This window comes from Rhea americana, unplaced genomic scaffold (genome assembly GCF_003343005.1).
Source record: "Rhea americana isolate MKP2758 unplaced genomic scaffold, rheAme1 scaffold_55, whole genome shotgun sequence".
Lineage (NCBI taxonomy): Eukaryota > Metazoa > Chordata > Aves > Rheiformes > Rheidae > Rhea > Rhea americana.
The window spans coordinates 2,158,943-2,177,516 of record NW_028186701.1 but is presented as its reverse complement, the minus strand read 5'-3'; the positions used below and the strand labels follow the sequence as shown (position 1 = coordinate 2,177,516).

The window sequence follows — 18,574 nt, the reverse complement described above, 5'->3', positions numbered from 1 at the left end:
CGACGCAGTTTGATCTTAGAGTAAGTAAGAACATTAAAGCATGTGGTATTCGTATTCGYAATTGCATGCATTGTAAAAGCACAGAAGCTATATGTTCACACCAAATCAATCCTCCATTTACTCTCAGACATTTTAATCTGTTTCCTTAAAAGGACAGGTGCTGATAAAGATTTAAAACAGAGACCGAATTAAGAAAATGACAGGAAAAAAGAATCCCTGCTGTTACAAAACAGCACTCTCACTGGGGTTGCATTTCTTGAATATTCTCCTTCAAGGACAAGAGCATATCATTTTTTACATTTAGCCAGGGAAGGTGATAGACTGAAATCAGAGCTGCTAAAACCAGACAGGTACTGTGAAATTTAAGGAAGCGCAACGCTGAGAACTTAAAAACAGGAAAGGGGTTAAAATTCTTTTTCATCTTTAGAAAATCAGCACATTATTCCAACTGATTAACAGGCTCAACTGTACTGCAGGATTACAAGGAAGCCAAAGACAAAGGTTTCATTCACAAATCCACCCTTAACAAGAGATAACCTCCTGCACAGATGTGAAGTCAAGTCACGTCTGATTAAGTTCACTTCTCCAGTGACAGTGTACAACATTTTTGGAAGGGAGAAGGAAAAAGAAATTTTGACTCTATTTTGGTCAGCATCTTGTACATTGTCCATATCAAAATTTAGTACAGCAAAGAGGCTGTGTAATTATGCTAAAAATCATGCAATCAAGATTGATAAAGCTAAATTTATTTTGGCTGCTATCCAATAAAAATACAGATTCTGTTTTATTGCAAGTTATGAAAAACCTATCCGTTACTATCCACGACTCCTTTTTTTTTACTTTCCTTTTTTTTACAGGAAAAGTTAAAAACGATTCGTCATCTAAGTTGCTTAGAAATTCATCTCCTCTTGCTGTTGTACCTGAAATAATTGTGCTTTCTGACGTTGCAGTCAGCTGTCACGGAAATGAATATGAGATAATCAGCAGAATACTTTGGGTCAACTTCTAGTCCGATTAGGCTAACTAAGGTTCATACCACTCACCGCAGCAAGGCCAAAATTTCACCTTTTAACTTCAGCCAGCAAAAAGAAACCCAGCAGGAATAGCTGAACAGAACGTGACATCCAGTATTTATGCAACATTTGATAAATACATTCAGTAGGAGATTTGGCACTAGTTTTCATGAAAACATAGATGAACCTATTCCATGTAAATAAACTGGGGGGGGGAGGAGGGAGAGAGCACAGAAACATACACACATTGGAATATTTCGTAGAAAGTTATGTTTTCCATTCAAAGTTTACGATTTTAGGAAGTTATTACTTTTCTCAACAATCAAATTAGCAGGGATCACTCTACATGCAGGCAGAAAATAATTTGTTTGCCCTTGAATTGCAAATAATTTTGTTTTRTTCTGAACTTCTGGCAAGGTGCTGAGAGATTATACTAACTCTGTGTGCTTACTGAAGCAGCAAGCAGGAGCATGTGACTTTTTATAATGTTAGAGGACTATCTTTTAGTATATCGGTTCATTTTGTAAACTTGTCAAATCATGGTAAAATCATTATCYGAAACTGAAAATAGTAATACAAAAGCATGAGGCCCATGATACACTAATTAGTACCTACCTCAGAACTTTAACAACAGAGGAAGAAAAGAAGCTGAAATGTAAGAAAGCAAGCTGACACTATAAATATGTTTAATCTGTTTCTGCCCTGATATGTTAAWATTGCTCACTTATCACAGAACAGTAGCATGCGTGCTGACCTAGCACTGCAACCTATTGCAAATGCACAACATCCAGATACTAATGGCCTTGAACGTTATTAGTGCATTGTKGTGACAATAAATATATCAATGAGTTTTTAATGACTTTAAAAGGGATGCCTCTGTGCAGTAGCAATGACATGCACAAAGATAATAACGTTTGTTCTTTTATTAATAAAACACAATGTTTTTCCTCCATCCAAATGATCCCCTTCAGGACTGAAATGTGCTATAGGTGATAACTTTACAACTAGAAAGACTGATTCTGTCTTAAACAATACTTTGTATAACACAYAACTGTCCTCTTCCAGTGCTGGCAGATTCTTTTGATATTCACACAGCCCCAAACGAATAATCCACATCTGAAAAACACATCTCAACAAAAAACCTTAAATTTAAAACTCTCTGCCTAATGGTTGCACAAAAATAGAAGTTGAACTATTCTTACTTGCACTGGAGATCTTAAAATATGACAACTTTCCTTTTCCTTTTTTGATTGTCTTTTACCACTTACTACCTTCTTCTAGTGCTCTTAACTACATAGTATTTGTCAAACATCAGAAGAGTTTGACAGCTTATGAAAAAAAAGTAAAAAAAATGTTTCTTACACATCAAGAAAAGAAAAATGAAATATATTTCTACAGGAGTTGGTATTGTACAGAAGCAAATAGATATAAAGTTTGTGATAAGACTGCAGGACTAGAGAAGGGATGATTTGCAGAATGAGTCAAATTCAGACTTCTTTTATTATCTAGCATAACTTTCCTGAGGAAGTCTTACACTTCATTTTTAGCATAAAATTAAAAGTTACCCAGTAGTTCCTCTCTATTTCTCCCCAGTGTGTCATAGGAATTCAGTGAATGATGGAATATCACCAGTATAGAGCATTTTTGTTAATACAGCAGGGCACGAGTTGATAATTCCAAGAAGGTTAGATGTCATAACATAAAACAGCAGCAGCAGCAGCAGCAGCAAGACTGTAAACTTCTAGGGCTGTATACTGAGAGCACAGTGTGTGATGTAAGTGGAAGTAAAAAATGGCATACGAGGTGGAAAATGCAGTGGAACGCAGTTCTGAAATAATGAGATTGCTATTGCATATCCAACAATTTATTCCTATTTAGCAGCAGTAAAAAGCCCAGACATGGCAACTCRTAGCTAAACATCTGATTTGCAAGCTGAGGATCACTGCGATCTCCACATGCAGTTGTTCCTGATTAAATCCATGAAAACCGAGTAAGACYTGTTCCTGCTCAGTTTCAATCACTTTTAAACCTAGATTCCCCTTGACATGCTTGTTCTCCACCAACAATTCCTGTTTTATCTTGCACTCTTGAGCATGAAGAAACAGGTGTGCCCTGAGTAGAAACCTTCTGCTGCTCAGTGTAGAAGGATATTTCCTTGCTCTTAACCTAAATGTTGTCCGCAGGGAGACTCCAATTACACACATGCTGGAATGCGAGTCTCGTGCTCCCTGATGTGCTCTGTACAAGGAGCTGTAAAAGAGCCAGATCTYATGTGCTGAATGTCCTCTTTCGCCCAGCCATTGAGGGTATTTTACGTATACAGACTGTAGCATGATTTCACTGCAAAAGGGCCTCTAGAAATAGTCATACGAGAAAGCAGTCCATGCTTATGGTCTCCTTGGTAATTTTTGCAGCAAATACTCTCAGTTTGCAAGAAATGGGATRTTTTGGCTAATCATCAGTCACACAAACTTAACCTGCACCTCTGGGCAGGCTTTTCCTCTTCTCATCCCTCATCAGTGGTAACAACATTTCTGCAGTTTAAGTTATGTACCACATTAAACCCACGCAATACTTTTCTCAGCRCCACCTTCACCGATACTTTGTGGTACTTTTGCCTTTGATGGTTTTATATAGGTACAAGTTATTAGAAATTATTATTATTAGAATTACTATTATAGCTTGGTAAGCAATTTTGTCACTAGCGTGCAAGCCTGCCTAAAAGTTAGGAAGTTAAAAAAAAAATAAATGCAAATTCCCAGACTTGGAACATTTATTTTCTTACAATAAACTGATCTTTTAATTTCCACTTTTGCAGGTGCTCACGGATGGGGAAAGAGAGAAAAGAGGCATTTCAACCTGCTTAATGGGAAGTACATAGCTCAATCACAAATATAGTTCAGATCATAAATGTATTCATTTTTTTTTCCTAAACTGACATTATACAGTTCCTGCTTCTCYTACTGTACGGAGAAAACCACGGCCAAGCCTTTTTTATGGGTTGTATAGGACTCAACCTTCTCCATTTGAGAGGAAAGGGAAGCAGCACAGCTCTGATGGTTGTGTCCTACACTGATGTCCCTTCATAGGATCATAGAATCACAGAATCAGTAAGGTTGGAAGGGACCTCTGGAGATCGTCTAGTCCAACCCACCCTCCCCAAGCAGGGTCACTTAGAGCACGTTAGATGGGGTTGCATCCAGGTGGGATTTGAATCTCTTCAGAGAAGGAGATTCCACAACCTCCGTCACTCTCACAAGGAAGAAATTCCCCCTCACGGTCAGGCCGAATTGCCTGTGCTTCAATTTCTGCCCATTGCCTCTTGTCCTGTCACATGGGACAACTGAAAAGAGTTTGTCCCCGTCCCCTTGACACCCTCCCTTCAGGTACTTGTACACACTGATAAGATCCCCCCTCAGTCTTCTCTTCCCCAGGCTGAAGAGGCCCAGCTCTCGCAGCCGTTCCTCATAGGGCAGGTGCTCCAGCCCTGAGACTGTCTTCTCATGCAACAGTGAAGAGGAGGAAAGGGCCTTATTTTCCTCTTTTCCTCTTTTCTAAATAAGCATACRGTCACACTTAAATGTGAGCCTTTTTATTTTAATAATGAAATGTATTTGCACATGTACCATTGAAATTTAATTTAACCAGATTAAATCTATATGTGAAAGTACTTTGAAATTTGGTATGAATATATATATATATATGTATATATATATATACACACACACACACACACACACACACACAAACACACATATATAAAACAGGCAAGAGACCTTAGATAGACCTTAGCTATTATGAAAGATAAAGAAAACCTTGCAGTCACTTCAAGGGGACAAGGTCAGGCCTTTCATTCTTATGCATTTGCATTATTGACCATGTGAAACAAAGGCAAAWCCCTCTGTAAAGAACTACTTGTGCAAACGAAAGATACCTGCATGCTCATGTGCCACTCGTGATGGCAGCAGCTTYCCAACACACATTATACACTGGGGGAGACACTGGCTATTTGAACAGTATTCACATACTACTTCACTATATTAAGCAAACCATTAATGATACGTCTATCATAGTGATGAAAACTCTTGTTCTAAACTAATATTCRTCTGTATACATATCTGCTGTAGATTTGTAATTTTGAAACATCGATTATTTCTGCACCAAGAGCTTTTATGCTAGAAAATCAAAGTCAGACTCATAACTTGCTGTTTCCAAGCTAATGTTCGACAAGGTGTTCCCCAGACCCCATAGGCAGCTGGCGATGCTCTGGGCCCACCTCAGGCCCCACCAGTAGAAAGAGGGAGAAGATCCAAATGAAGGAAGTCAGGGAGCCGCAAGGAATGAAAGGGAGAAGCAGCAGGGGAAGTGAGAGAGGACAGAGATGTGTTCAGAAATCTCCATCCCCATCTCCATCCCCAAGCTTARTCCCTGCCAAAAATGCTGCCCGTAGGCTGAATCTCTCTGTTTATCCAAGGTACCTCCTCATCAACATACACTGTTCTCCTCTCTTCAGGGTTATAACTCTAGGCTTCAGTTTAAGAGCAGGTGCTTTAAGCAGTTCAAGGCTTTGTGTAGTGAATTATATTATTGAGAAAAAGGAAAAGGGAAAGGGAAAGGGAAAGGGAAAGGGAAAGGGAAAGGGAAAGGGAAAGGGAAAAGGAAAGGGAAAGGGAAAGGGAAAGGGAAGAGGGAAGAGGGAAGAGGGAAGAGGGAAGAGGGAAGAGGGAAGAGGGAAGAGGGAAGAGGGAAGAGGGAGAGAGAGACGGAGAAAGAGAGGGAGAGAGAGAGAGAGAGGGTGAGGAAAAGTGAAAAAAAAAAAGAAAAAGACCACATGGAGAACCTCATCAGTATCTAAAAGAGAAAAGTAGTACATTTAATTGAGACATTTTCCCCATATGGCAAATTTTGTGTGTTGTAAAATCACATACTTCATTACTGGTAGGTTATTTACAGTATGCTGATCTGACCAGCAAAATGGTACTAGGTTTAACTGTTCCCTTTGAGGTGATTATTTATTAGTCACATAATTCACTTTTTCTACTGATTAAGGAAGATGAGTCAGTATTAAATATTGTCTCTTCATTCAATTGATTTTTTTGTGCTTTTTCCCTCCAATATTATTTTTTCAAACACAAATCCACTGGCTATTCTTTATTAGTATAAATCATCTGCAGATGTGCTAAAGATTTCACAGTACAGCTTCAAAAATCTTTTCTGGAAACTCCAGAGAACAAAGCAATTTTTCATACCTAATTCCATTCTTCTCTCCCCCACTGATGTAACTGCACAAGAAAATCACAGCTATGCTGACAATGCAATACAGAATGAACTCCGATCCATACAGACTATTTCTGCAGAGACCCAGAGTCCAGAGGTGAAAATTATCTATTATTCTAAACAACAGAAGTGGCCAAAATCTGCTACTGAAGTCCTTACCCCTTACAAATTAGATTAATTGGGAGTGCAATCAAAATAGCTCCAAAAAAGGGAAAAAAAAAAAAAAAAAAAAAGAACCATGCTATTGCCAGTCTTTGCCAGGATTCCTCTACAAGAGCAGCTGGACACAGCAACAATGTCACCAACAAACCAGCTGTTGGTACTGCCGGGCTTATTCCTCCCCTCTGACAACAACAAAGACAAAACCAGCCGTCTCCCACACACCCACCGTTCACGGTGAGCTGTGTCACTATTGGCCTAATGAATCTTCCACTGACATTTAGTACAAAGAATCGGGTTTCTTTCTTTCTTTCTTTCTTTCCTTTTTTCAAGAAAAAAAAAGGAAAACACAAACAGGAAAGTATATTAAACCAAACACTTTCAATTTACATTATTTTTGGATCACCTCTTCAGCTGAACGCCTGTGGAAAGCTAGTATTTTGCAAACTTTCAACTAAAACAGAAGCAATATTCAATACTGACAAGATGAAATGAATCAATCTGCTCATGGTTTAATTCACAGAGGCAAATTTTCCTTTCACAACAGTCTTGTTTCAGAAATATGAAATAAACTTCTATATTTCTGTATCCATTTCTGTTGAAAGGGAGGATAGAAATGGGTCAGTTTGTTTGTTTGTCTGTTTTCACATTCTACCTCTTTCAGAGAATAAAGTCTGACAAAAGGATAGGCTATCAAAMCTAAGCCAGAAATCAATGGATTTACAGCAGTGTAGTAAAATCAAAATGTGACCCGGAATCTCATTATTACCCATTATAGTTTATAGAAGAAATGGGTCATTGTAAAGCCTTAAACATATTAACTTGCTTGCTTAGCAGTTTTAAGACTTGTTAAAAGCCCGGTAAGGTGCTCCATTGCTTTCTGCRCTCTATGGCTCATTGCTCTTTTTGCACTATTCAGTCACTGGCTATATTTCAGAAATTTTCTTACAACTTCACATAATTTGAGAATGATTGTAGAATTGGCTGACTATAGGATTTGTGAAAAAAAAAATCTGAGTTAATCTGTCTGGACAAATTGGTCCTATCAGACACCCCATTACAGTTGGTTCACAAAATAAAGTAGCCTTTTAATCATTTGAGTTACATGGCTGAGCTTTCATATGTCCAAGCCAGCATACAAATAACCAGAAGTTAATGAAATACAGGCCTGTACTTCAAACAAAATTAATCAYTGATTCTTAAAATTTGATCCAGAAACATCTTTTCAAATCCCATCTGATGTGAGTTAATATCAAGCAAAATGCACACAGAGAAATCTCTAGCTGATGAGCTGTTGTCTAAGTAAATCTGTTACTACAGGAAACATGTTCACATCTTTAACTGGTACAAATAAACACAACTGATGGGGAGAACACAATCAATAAAATAGTTTCCAAAAATCCTAGCACTGTTTATCTTAAGATCAGATCTGAGYGATTTCAATTAAATGCAGATCTGTTCTGGTATTTCTCATCTTTTCCAGCTTGTCAGATAATTGCCTTCCGAGCAACACTGGTGACGAGGCGTTCTCAGTCCAACCACTTAACGCATTCTCTGACATACGTAGACACACACACACACAGAGCACTTTGAGCTCCTCTTCAAAAGGACTAGTATGGATTACACAGCTTGAAAGGTGCTARCTATACTATAATCATCGTTCAAATTAATTTTTAAAACCCACACCGGGGCATAATGCAAAGGTTTCTGTTATCTTCTGCTGCTTTCTATTCACAGTGGGAAAAATGCGGCTGTGCAAAGTTTTTCAGCTGTAGTTAGCAACAAATTTGATTAATAATGATGACTTGTCCTGAATCTGTACTTTACTACAATAAGCCGTTATGCCCATCTCTCATGAGGTAAGCCCACTTGCAACAGAAATATAGCTAATTTACAAKAAAACAACAGTCAAGGTACTTTTCATCTTTCACGCACAGTACAAGCTTATGTGCTGCTGCAAAAGAGAACCACTGGCTGCTCAGAAACATCATTGCACTGTAAAGAGAGCCATAGTGTGTCACCCCCGAGTTGCAAAATATGTTTGACATTGGCTTTTACACAGGGGGAGTGCAGACGCATTCTGTTTGCCAAAGTCTATGAAAGGTTTGGGAATCCATTTGGCGGAAAAGCACAATCTAAATATGCAGTTATCATCAGTACACTTCTGTCTTAGATAAACTTCTGGCAAAGTAGAATCTATAGAAATTGTTTAACTTTCTGTAATTAAACCAATATTAGAATAATAAAGTTTGACCATGACAACATACTATTGGAGACAAAAGAAAACTTTAACCATTGTTTCCAATACGCCTTTCAAAATAAAAAACATACCCCTGAAAGTGAGAATTTTTATACATGATACATTTTTTTTCATGAAGACATGTTGTAAAATAAATGCTGTTTTTCATTGTGTTCTAAAAATATACATGCTTTTGAACTATTTAAAGTATTTTAATTACTYACTCTTTTATCAGCATAAATAAAATTTGCTCACTGACCCATATACTTCTTACCCAAGTGAACTGAGCTACTTCTCCCAGATCATTTAGTGCAGGTTAGCCAGGCTTTGTGAGCTGTGTATAATGATATGCAAACTAAAACCATAACTATGTCAATTTAAGGTCAAAGAGGCCTATTTGTGGTTATTATGGAAATCAGTTTAAATGTGAGGTGGCTAAACAATGCGTCTTTGCATCCTGGCTCAGCAAAAAAACCACAAACAACCTGCCAACATCTGCTTTTTGAAGTGTCAGATAACATTATTTCCAGGATGACATCAAGGGCCTTCATTGGCTATGCATAAGGTCAGTGAATATTAACTTCATTTACACTTGGCTGAGAATTGGCTGGTGCCAACAATAGAGGTTTAGCTCCTCCGCTGAGCAGGGTTAAAAACTGACAGAAAGCTGCCATTGAGGAAGATGGATGATGGTACTAGCTGACCCTATTCCTCCCTAAGTGTCACAGCTTCGGCCTCTTTTCTATCTCGGCAACAAAAGACCCTCTCCGAGCTTCCCAGTGGCCTTCAGCTTTATTGGTGCTAACAGGTCCAGACATTTTCATCGATTGGATTCTATACCTCTTAAACACAAGAGCTTGCCCTCCCTGGCTAGCCAAGCCTTGGCACAGATGTCTTTTTTTGTAATTGCTCCTCTGCTGTCTGTTGGGAAGGATGCAATCGGACAGGCGAACATCATGTCAACACAGAAAATGCTTCTCCATTTATCTCAGTTTCCCAATGGCATTTTAAGGAGAGTGATATGCTGTTTGCCTGGAGGGTTTAACCCTTTGATTCCTCAAAGCGTTTATAAATGCAGAGAGAGAAGCTGCGGTAACGTTGCTACAATAAAATCCCAGTCTGTTTGTCCTAGGCATAGTTCACAAATCACACACATATTAAAAAAAAATCTCTAAACACACATAAATTAGTGTTGCTACTCTGTATACTTCTATGTCAGATCCTCAAGAGCATTTTCAGTCAAGTTCAAAGTACTCATTTTATAAATACTAAGATTTTAATTGTAAATAAAGGGAAAGTCTGTGCAATATCTAGCTTATTTAAATTTGAGTCCACAAACTTCATAAAAATCACAAAGATACATAATGAGCTTAATAGGATGAGAGTATGTCTACTACACACAAAGAAAAAAATCAGAGACATTTTTACTGGAAAAAATGGAAAAGCAGAATATAGAAAAAAATAGAGCAGAACTGTATAGAATGTTGAAGAAAAAAAAGAAGTGGAGTTTTCATGTCCTTTTATTTTAAAAACATCTGCTACTGACCATTACTGGCAAAAGAGCAATAGACTTGACGAGCCACTTGTTTGATCCAATACAGCAAATCCTGTCTTTCTGCATACACCATGGAAACACTCAGCCTCCTATCATAATTTATATATTTTCCCAGATTCTGGGCTGCATTACATGCGCTCTGTGCCAGAACGATCGTGCAAAGACACCCTTAAAGGCAGTATAGCCAGCCAGAGGACTGCTCTCCCGCTGGGGTGCAATCAACAGAATTATAACAGCTTTTGCTATGCCCAGCATAGATTCAAAGCCAGAAGCAAAGGAGCATGGATTAAACACTCTTATTAATACCCATGCCTCGTGTTTTCTAGTAGGGACTGGCAAGGCTCTGAGAACTAAGGATGATACGTAAACAACAAAAGTTCATCAAGCTGACAAAAAGGAAAAATGGGCACTGARACTGATTTTTAACAGTACAACGGGTTTTGTAGTGAATATCAGGAAATAATCTCCCCAACTATATTTTCACGCAGAAAATGACGGATCCAGAGGAAGTGACAAAAATGGGAAAAAAGGAACCCAACCTGGTAGTCCAATCTACAAAAGTGACTGGCAGCATTAGCCACCAAAACTACCTTTCTGTCACGACATAGCATGGAAGTATAAATTAAATTATTTCAATTTTCTAATGATAGCTATGGCCACAGTTTTATTTTGCATGTATGTGTGTATACATGGGTAAAAAGGCAAATATTTTCTACTACGGGAGAGGGGAAAAAAGSAACCATTTTCAAACTACCTGTGATCAAAACGGATGTTTACCTCAGTCATAAAAGCAATAGAAAAGGAAACCCAATCACCATTCAGCCATAAAATAAAAGATATACTATAAAAAAGTATGTGCGAAGGTAGCTGAAATGATTTTTGAAAATACTGCAATGGATATATTTCTTGAAATGAGCTGTTTATTGCATAAAGCACAGCACAACCTAAAACTGCGATTGTACAGGACTCATGATGATGTCTTTCTTTCATCTCTCTTTCCCCCTTCCTGCATCCTTTTTTTTTTTTTTTTTTTTTTTTTGTTACCTGTATTACCTGTTTGGTTTCTTTGTTACCTGTAATACCTAACTGTAGTAAAGTGATGAATAGCATGCTCTCTGTTTTGAGGCAAATCATGGTAAGAAAGTTTATTGCAAATAGCCAGATGAACTGTATTGGAGAGATTCACAAGTGCATGCGCTTTTATAAGTGCTTATAAACATAGCACAATCAGGATAAATATATGCAGCTTGCATTTCCAAACTCACTGAATTTTGAGGTAAAGACCAGATACTGACGTAATTGAAAAAAAAATGCTTTGAAGAGTTCACAGACTGTATTTCTGCACAATTTGTGACTGGAAACAGAAATAATTACTAATGCTTACATCACTTTATGTTTTACTTCTTCAGTAAATTGAATTCCTGTGTTTCTCTTTTGTGTTTACACTGAGCAACACTTCATTTTTTTAATTCCCATGTCTTTTCCYAAGTATGACTTTGTTTGCTAGATATTTGTTGCTCATTCTTTGGTATGTTTTCCTATCGAGAGGGTTTCAGCTCTGCAATTTTTGATGTTAGATCTTCTGGCAATTTATTGTATTTTTTTCTTTCACTAGCAAATCATAAAAGTCCAGCTTTGGTGTAAGTATTCTGTAGCTAGTTCTGGGATGTGGAGTGGAGAGCCCTCCTGGTTTAGGGTTGGTTAATCCTCTCCCACCTGCTCTGTCTTTTACTTTGCCAGGAAACGTGGTAGAGATGAGATCAAACACTTTACACTGGTACTGTCACAGAAGGAAGTGGTCCTGTCCTCCTCCCTCCCTACTGCTTTATTCCCTTGCCTGTATTCTCCCTTCTGTTGCCACAAGTGTTTCTGGAAAGAGCTGACCTGAGTTAAAGCCACAAAGGCAGCGGCAATAGAAAGAGCCTGGGTAGATGTCCCTGTTTGTACCAGCTTGAAGTGTTCAAACTATAGCTTAAACAGGCTTTATTTGCTAATATTTGCAGCTACAGTAAACAGCTTCTGTGCTTCCAAATGGCTGTGTAACAGAGTAATCATGCACATCTGTGTCAGAGCTAGTCCCTTGAATTGGTACTGAATGTCTAAACCTGTTAATTTTTGGTTTTCTTTACTGAACTTTGATAGAGAAATAAAAATGGAGCTTTAACAGTAAAACCCTTAAGACCTTAGAAAGTAGTATGTAAGAGATTAATTCTGATTTCTTTCCCCTGTGAAGCTGCTTGAATGTTCCCATTGAGCTACTTGTTAGTACAGAACTCATCTTCTTACTGTATAAAACAGTGTCAGTAAGTGCTTGTTAGCTGTAGAGATGGCCTGTAACTGCACATTTAAGTTAATTTTAGCAACAAGTCAGACAAATTCTCACCTCCTTCCCTTCACAGATATGTTCTAATTCCGTGGGAAAAAGGCAGAAAAAAGCCTGAAAATGATGTTTCCAATTAGTGTGGCTTTCACGTATTTAAATTCTGTCTCTCTCTGCCAGATAATTGAATAAAACGTGATACATTCTTTTCATCTTTGTAGAAGTGATGTAGGCTGTAGATACTGTTTCGTTACATGGTTCATGTTGACATATTATGCCACTTACAGCTTACATAGGTCTGGAATCAAGTGTTCAGCAGTGATTAATGACCAAGAATACATAGACCCACTGTTGAGTGTAGGATTTCTGTAATCTCTGCTCCTATGTTTTCTCTCAATTTCAGCATTTGTTAACGTGGCTTCTGGGAACACAGCATTTCCAGTGACTTGTCATAAAGTTTATATTGCTAGCAGTTAGCGTAACAGTAGAACAGAGCTAGTGATCTTTAAAATCTCAATTGTCTTAATTCTTGCTTATTGGTATGTTTCTTATAGTATTTAATTATTTCTTATAGTATTTAATATAGAAAGGACATTTAAACCTGCACTAGGGTTTTTTTTCAGTTCTTACACAGTGTACAATCAAATATCCTTTGATGTGCTATACCAATTAAGTTATATGTGTGTTAACATAAATATTTAATTGTTAAAGGAGAGATCACTTTGCCCTAAAGCTTTAATTAAATTAGATGCTTTTCAGATGATTGCCAAGATGAAACAGTCCACTATGAACATTTGCCACTGCAGGATATTTCTTCTTATTGAAAGACAAAAGGGTAATTTCATCTATGATTGTCACAAACTGTACAAGTCCTTCATACTGATAAGGGAATTCTGCCTTTTAACCTTGATATGTACTGTAGTAATGAATTTATGAATCTTTAAAGTCGATCGTGTCATTGAAGGGGGGGGGGGGAGATAATGCTAGCATTGTCAAGTAAATGATAAGGATGAAAATGTCTCTACCTAACCGTTAAAGAGATCAGAATCAGTACCAATTTGTCAAAAATTACCATTGCTTTAAAAAACAAAACTAACATGATAGAAGTAGGCTACTGTGAGGCTTGCTTCTGTACAAACTGGAGCCAGAATATTTCTGGTAACATAGTCTTCAGATGGCACATAGAAGTTTTAGAAAAGCTAAATATCCTTATCACTGGGCTGTTGAGGCACCTAAATTATAACTCCCATGAAATATCTCCATGGTAATGCAAAATCCACATGTTTCATTATCAGTCCAAAATACTTCTGGTTTGGGGTAAAATAYTCCTTTATTATGATTTTAACTAATTATCTGAACATCTTCCACAGGTCAGAATCCTGATTTCTGACCTGCTGTAGACTATGTGGTCATGTGCGTGTCTTCCACTGAGAACACATCACAGCAGTTTCCTTCAAAATATAGTACAGCTATGCATAATGTATGATAACACTGGAGAGATGTGCTATGTGAATCAAAGTTTTAATGTCCTAGTTTTCTAGATATTATTATCTATTCAGTGTGTTTTTAAAGGAGCTCTGATTAAGAATCATGTCAGCTGTGACAAGCCATAAAGTCAAGTAAGAACCTGAAAAAGACTCTCTCTGAACATGTTTTAATATTAAAATCAGCACTGGAGAACCTCGTTCTTATTTTGCCAGGGGGAAGAAGGGTACATCAATAGAATCCTACACGCTGACAATGTGTTGTCACCAAAGATCTTAGGGCAAGGAAATTCAAAGTACAACAGACTTTCCTCTTTGTGTCTTACATGACAGTTCTTATTCAAATGGTTGGTCTGTATTTGTTTCTTTGTATTTCTTGGCCAGGTTTCAGAGATAAAGGGTACAAAAACTCAACCCTCCTTGTCACCTTAGGGCATGCTGCTAAGTAACTGAATGCTTGGCTTGGCTTGAAGTCTTATCTGTCTTCTTGCTCTGCAGAGCATACAAATGTCAGCAAGACTGCTTAAATATAAAAAGCTTAACTTCACATCAGAGTACAATCCTGTTGTGGGAAAAGTGGAGCTGGACCCTCTGAGACCAGATTCTATAAAGTGGAGTCTGTTTTAAATTTTAATGTAAATGCAGTTCTTGCATAGACTGCAACCTTGTTGGCATTACAGCCATAGTTGGTTGCTTACTGTCAGGGGCAGGTACCCTGACACAATCAGGAGTGTATCTGATGCTAAAGTTGTGTCTACACTGTGAAGAAAGTGCTATCACAGATGAAAATAGAAGTGAAAATTAGACARCTTGATTTTCTGTAGGATGGTTGGAAAGAGTTCTCTCAATAATGTGAGATGTTCTTCTGCTTTACTGAAGGGATGTAGCTGCCCAAGCAGCAGTGAGGGATTTCTGTTCTTCCTGAGATCTTGTCCAAGGAGATAGGGGAGAAACAGATTTGTGGAAGATCTTTTAGAGTCCCAGGCATGGAACCAATCTGAAATTAATCATTTTAGGTACTTGGATAATTCTGTTGTTTTCTTTAATGAAAATATATTCATTGAGCAGTGTATTATTGACTGTATTTACTGAGCAATAAACAAAATATTTTGAATAATTTCTGTATTTATATAATTGATGGCAATTGCAAAAAACGGAACCAAAAACCGTTTTACATATTGTGAATAATGGAGAGGTGATTCTTTTTCATTTAAGATTTTTAAGTATCATTCAAGTAGTAAGCTAGAGAAGAAGCTATTTTACTGAGTGCTTTACCATCCTCTAGCATTGATAAATTTTTTTTTGAAAAATCATTTGAAAACCTATATTTGAGCACCTATATGGTGCTCAGTGGGTTATGGATGCTCATTATTCACTTTTTCTAGCAATATTTTATTGCTCTACTGGGGAAAGGAAAGGGAGAAAAGGACTGGGGAAAGTGCAGGAGCATGAGGKTCAGGTTCAGAAAGTGGGAAGAGAAGAAATCAGGGAAGGCGTGAGCAGAGTCTCTGYGTGGTCGCTATCTAAACACCAAGGAGAGGTGTGCATTTTATATACATTCAAGGCTGACTTTTCAGTCTGAAATTTTGCACATGTTGGCTGAATAGAGGGAATTTAAAAAGTCAGAGGATAGGCTATAATAACATGATTGATCCTTTTCTGGGCAGATCCTTCTCATTTTGGGTGGGACATGCTTTGTGCTTTAGACTCTACTGGAGTTRACAGTACGGGATATCTTCACCCTTCACCCAGCCCCAAGAGGATGAAGGGGCTGGCCCGCTGCTTCTCCGGGTGCACTGGATCTCAGTGGCTGGCATGGCCAGGCTGCAGCCTGGGCAGACAAGGTTGACGGGCCGTGGGTGGGAGCTGCCCTAGGGCACCTGACTTCAGCAAGGAGAGGACAAAAATTAACAGGGATTTTTGGAGGACATCATTGCGGTGGAGCTACCTATAGAAACCCCGAAGTAGGAGCAGCAGTGGAGAAGGATCAGAAAGGTCCTGCTTAACGCACAGTCTCTGAGCCGAAAGGATGGGTATTGTTCCCCCATCTGTGCGCTTGCCGAGTGGCAGTGCTGGAGCTGAGGTAGAAATAACAAGGGCAAGAGTCAAGGAAAACCTGCTCTTCATTTCCTGCCAGCTTCCCTTCCTCCCATCACCCTGCCTGTGCTGCCATCCCTATTAGGAGTAAGGCTAAGGAGTAAGGCAAGGGATGGCCATTCACACGTGAAGGTGAACCTCGCAGACAGGCAGCACCGCGTGGCTGTCCGTGTTAGGGAATCTAAGCGTAGATAGAACCAAGTGTGACAGAGTGCGGAGAAGATTTTCCAAGGCTGCTAAAAGTGCTGTTACCTTGGACATTGGTCTGAGAACTGACTTCAGTTAAGTCAGTCACCTGCCTTTAAAGAGCTTTCCTGCCCATTGCATGTAAAAGGATGCTGGGGATCTGCAGTGGGATTGCTTTCAGTGCCTTCTACCGGCAAAGGGACAGGCACTGGGGTCTCTCTGAAGTGTGCCACTTTGCCTTCCCTCAGCCTGCTTCCCTCTTCCCACTTCCTCTCCTCGCTGATGAGCCCACCTGAGGGCAGGGTCAGCTGAAGTGAACAGCAAAGTTGGCACAGATTCAGTGAACCATCCCTGCTGGCTTCAGGCTGACTGAAAATGCTGCTGCCAGGGGGAATTCTGCAGCGAATGGCTTGTGATGTTTTTCCTCGTGCCATAGTGTCCTGGGGCTGCACAAGCAGTACACAGCACATTTAGCAGGTTGCGGAATCTAATCCAAACCACCTTGTGTTGCCTAACTGTGAAATGTGGAAAAAGCATAACGTTAGCGATGTTTTTAGAATAATATCCTTTAAATTAGAACTTGAGCCTTCTGAAACAAGTGACTTCCRTGAGAACGGACTGTGATCCTAAAACAGTTGTGCATACCCACACAGTAATTTGGAATAACCTCAATAAAATCAAGAATACAGCTGCGGGGTATTCAATTTATATAAATGTTCAGGATATTCAGTTTATATAAACATTATTCTTGGACATGCAGATCGGTGCCAGCTTATGACATTGATGAGATTTTGTGCGTACAGCCTCTGCAAATAACTGCATGTGCAAACTTTTGGCTTGCAAATTTGGAATTTGGCTGAAAATTGGGTCCTAAGCAAATTTATTCATAGCTATGTACTAACAAATGCCTGATGCCCCRTATAAAATAAGGAAGAAGCTCAGGCAGAACACTGATCTGCACTGACAGCATTTGTATTTTTTTATAGTTACCTTTACGCTAGCCTGTGATTCAGTATGATGTGTGTGAGATGTTTGTACTAGTATACAGTAAACCCTTGAACATGGAAAGCAGTACTTACTAAAATAGATCACATTCCCGAGGGAAAAACAGCAAAATGACATGAGATTTGTAGAATAAGGAATAACTAAAATTGCCCAATTATTTAAACTGAGGTATTTTTCTATCAATATAAGATCGTGCTGAGCTTCCGGAACATAATTTAGAACAGGCATTTTGCCTGCAGTTCACAATATAAATATTTTATATGATCTCCCGCACTATTAGAATAATAGAGCTAGTGTTATTTAATCCACTCCTGGCAAAGCAGATGCTTGCCAGAATGCATAAAGCACTCAACTGTTTTTGCTGGAGTTGTAACTAGTTGGTAGAATGATTTATCGGAAGGTATAGCCTCCTCGTTGTGGAAGCAGATTTGATGATGTTTATGAGACACAATTTAAGAGACATGAAGGCTCATGAAAACGAATGTAGTCAATGGAAATTTTGTTAACAATAGAAGCATGAAAAAAGCCTTCCAAAAAGGTAAGCAGGTAAAGCAGACACTTGGCTGAGGAGGTAGGCAGCTGAGAGGACTCCATGCCAGTGAATGCTTAGAGTTGGACTTGATAGAAACTGTAATCACAAATGAGTGGAATTGAGTATGCCTGTCAAAAAGAGGCATATGGTTGCAAGCATAAAAACCATAAGCCTTAGCAGAGAGCATGCAAGTGCTGTGATTTCTGTGTAATGGAGTCAGAAAGCATGTAGAACTGCCTTGCAGCCCAGCAGGGATGGAGAAGTCTAGAGTTCAATAAAGCTGCTCTTAAAAATTCACCCTTTGGAGTGTGTTTTAATACCTCTCATGTGACAGTCATTGTCACTCCTGTTCTCTGCTTGCAGCAGCCCTTTCAGTTGTCTATAGCTGATGCACTYGGACTAACTACAGTCTTTGGGACTAAGGTGGGTATCTGGGTAGCATAGAAGTTAGGRGAGATTGTCTAAATACTCCTTATCCAGCTTCTGTTTCTACAAGGCGGAAGAGAAGTGAATATGATTGGTAAATGTCATAAATTTATACATTCAAACCAGTATGTGGTATTCAGGATGGCAGGGTTGTAAAATCTGATTGAAAACATTTGATGCTCTGCCCTTTTCCTGAGGTGAATATTCCTAAACCTGTTATACATAGGAAACGATATAAAATTGATCAGACATACATTTATGTGACATATTAGCTCATTCCT

General features: G+C 38.6%; 1 protein-coding gene across 1 annotated transcript in view; it reads right to left on the bottom strand.

Annotated features, from left to right (window-relative positions):
- The window catches only part of EPHA7 (EPH receptor A7), a 136,795-nt gene extending 120,031 nt beyond the window's left edge, over positions 1-16,764 (bottom strand). The window contains exon 1 of the mRNA XM_085318700.1: positions 16,440-16,764. Within this exon, the coding sequence (XP_085174826.1) occupies positions 16,440-16,764 (325 nt within the window). The remainder of the gene's footprint in view (positions 1-16,439) is intronic.
- Positions 16,765-18,574: the final 1,810 nt, after the last annotated feature.